Source organism: Castanea sativa, chromosome 9 (assembly GCF_040712315.1).
Source record: "Castanea sativa cultivar Marrone di Chiusa Pesio chromosome 9, ASM4071231v1".
In the NCBI taxonomy this organism is placed as follows: domain Eukaryota; kingdom Viridiplantae; phylum Streptophyta; class Magnoliopsida; order Fagales; family Fagaceae; genus Castanea; species Castanea sativa.
Window position 1 is genome coordinate 12,622,223 of NC_134021.1, and position 1,822 is coordinate 12,624,044.

The 1,822-nt window shown below is 36.3% G+C and overlaps 1 protein-coding gene across 1 annotated transcript; it reads right to left on the reverse strand.

Moving 5' to 3' along the window:
• Nucleotides 1-382: 382 nt before the first annotated feature.
• LOC142610427 (NDR1/HIN1-like protein 1) lies at nucleotides 383-1,605 on the reverse strand. Its single transcript, XM_075782241.1, has one exon. It carries the CDS (start codon nucleotides 1,384-1,386, stop codon nucleotides 751-753), a length of 636 nt encoding a protein of 211 aa, XP_075638356.1. The 5' UTR covers nucleotides 1,387-1,605; the 3' UTR covers nucleotides 383-750.
• Between the last annotated feature and the right edge of the window lie 217 nt (nucleotides 1,606-1,822).

Genomic DNA, 1,822 nt, shown 5'->3' on the forward strand with positions numbered 1-1,822 from the left:
CCTCCTATGGTCGCACATGGAAAATTTCACTATAACTAGCAAAGTGTCAATAATAATTATCAAAGGAAATTGGAAATATACATATATACAAGTGCCCATACCCTAATGTTGACGGCATTCGTATCCTTTAAAAAATTCAATATAAATTTAATTTACAATTTATTAAGACGGTAGATTATGATTGGTGTGTCATGTCTCTTTTAGTAGAATTACTATTGCTATCATGTTTAATGTATACAAATCAATCACAATTTACTACTTTAATAATTAAGAAATTTTTTATGATTTATTTATTTTTAAAGAAAATCATAATAAAGAAAAGAACAAAAGTGAACAACGAGTAAGCAACAACAGAGTAATGAAAGAAAATGACAGCACAACCTCCAATTAATAGACACATAAGTTCTTATCTATTAAAATTTTAAATAAAAATAAAACACTTATCACATTCATATAAAAATCATACAACTTGTCACCGACTATAATTAAGCTAAATATTATCTCATATATTTCGTTTTTTTTTTTTTTTTTTTTTCTTCTTATAATTTTTCCCCGTTTATTTCTTTAGCCTAATGTACAATTCAAACTCTTAAATCCAACGTGTAATAACTAAAGAAAAAAAGACGAAGATTTAATATTCCAATTCGCAACACATAATTATGCAAACAAAAAAAAACTAACGGCGTTAAATAGAGATACTCGGCGACGGCGAGCATGTGGAACTTTCTTCCTTCATTCATCATATTCTTCTCAAACACTGACGCTGCACTGTTGGACTAACTGGTACTTAATGGCGTTATGCCCGACCACAATCCCAGTGCTCCTCGTACCAAAGGTTATGTAAGCTGGACATCTCACGTATAAATGGTACTTCCCTGAAATAAAACTCCCAACTTTCCATCTCACCCGTCCATCAGCTTTGATCAACAGCATCACGGCCCCGGAGCTCTGATCCTGTAAGAGAGATTCGGCGTTGTTGGGCGAGACAGGAACGCTGTTGCCGTAGATATAAGGGGACCAAACGTTGATGTCTTTGTGGCCTTGATAGGTGGGTGGGATTTGTGTACGGAGTGTGATTTGCTGGTTGCGGTAAACGGCGTAGACATCGAGCTTGTCGTAGTAGACGCCGACCTTGTCGTTTGGGTTGCGAGAAGAGAGGGTGACTTGGAAGCTGGAGGTGAGGAGGTTTGGGTTGGTGACGTTGAAGGCGTAAACGGTGGCGTCTTGGAGGATGAATTTTGGTTTTGTGGGTTGGAGTATGGCCCAGACTAGGAGGATTGTGACGAGGAGGATGAAATTGAAGATTAAGAAGCAGGCGCAGAATGCGCGTAAGCGTCTTTGGCGGATCTTGCCGTGGTTGCCGCAGTCTGTGCCTTTGGCTGACATGGTGAGAGTTTGAAGAAGAAGAAGAAGGAGGGTTTGAGAGAGATGTGGAGGAGAAGAAGAGAGGGAGGTAGAGAGACCTCTCTCTTTGCTTTTGTTGTGTGATGAGAGAGCGCCTTGCGATCAACGCTTTGTGTTGTGAGTGAGTGTGTGTGTGTATATCATTATGATGGGAAGTGTTATTTATATGTTTATTAATTCAATTATGACTTCTCAACAAAAAAAAATTATGTAGATAAGATGTGTGAAAAGAGAAAGAGAAAGGAAAAGATACACATATATAATGTACGATGTTTACTTAAAGTTTTTGAGTATAATACATAGTCGTTATGTGTATAAATAGTTAAATATTCATAAAAAGAAACATTAAGTTGTTTATGTGATGGCATAATTATATATTATTTTCACATAAATTATTACTACAAAGAATAATATTGTG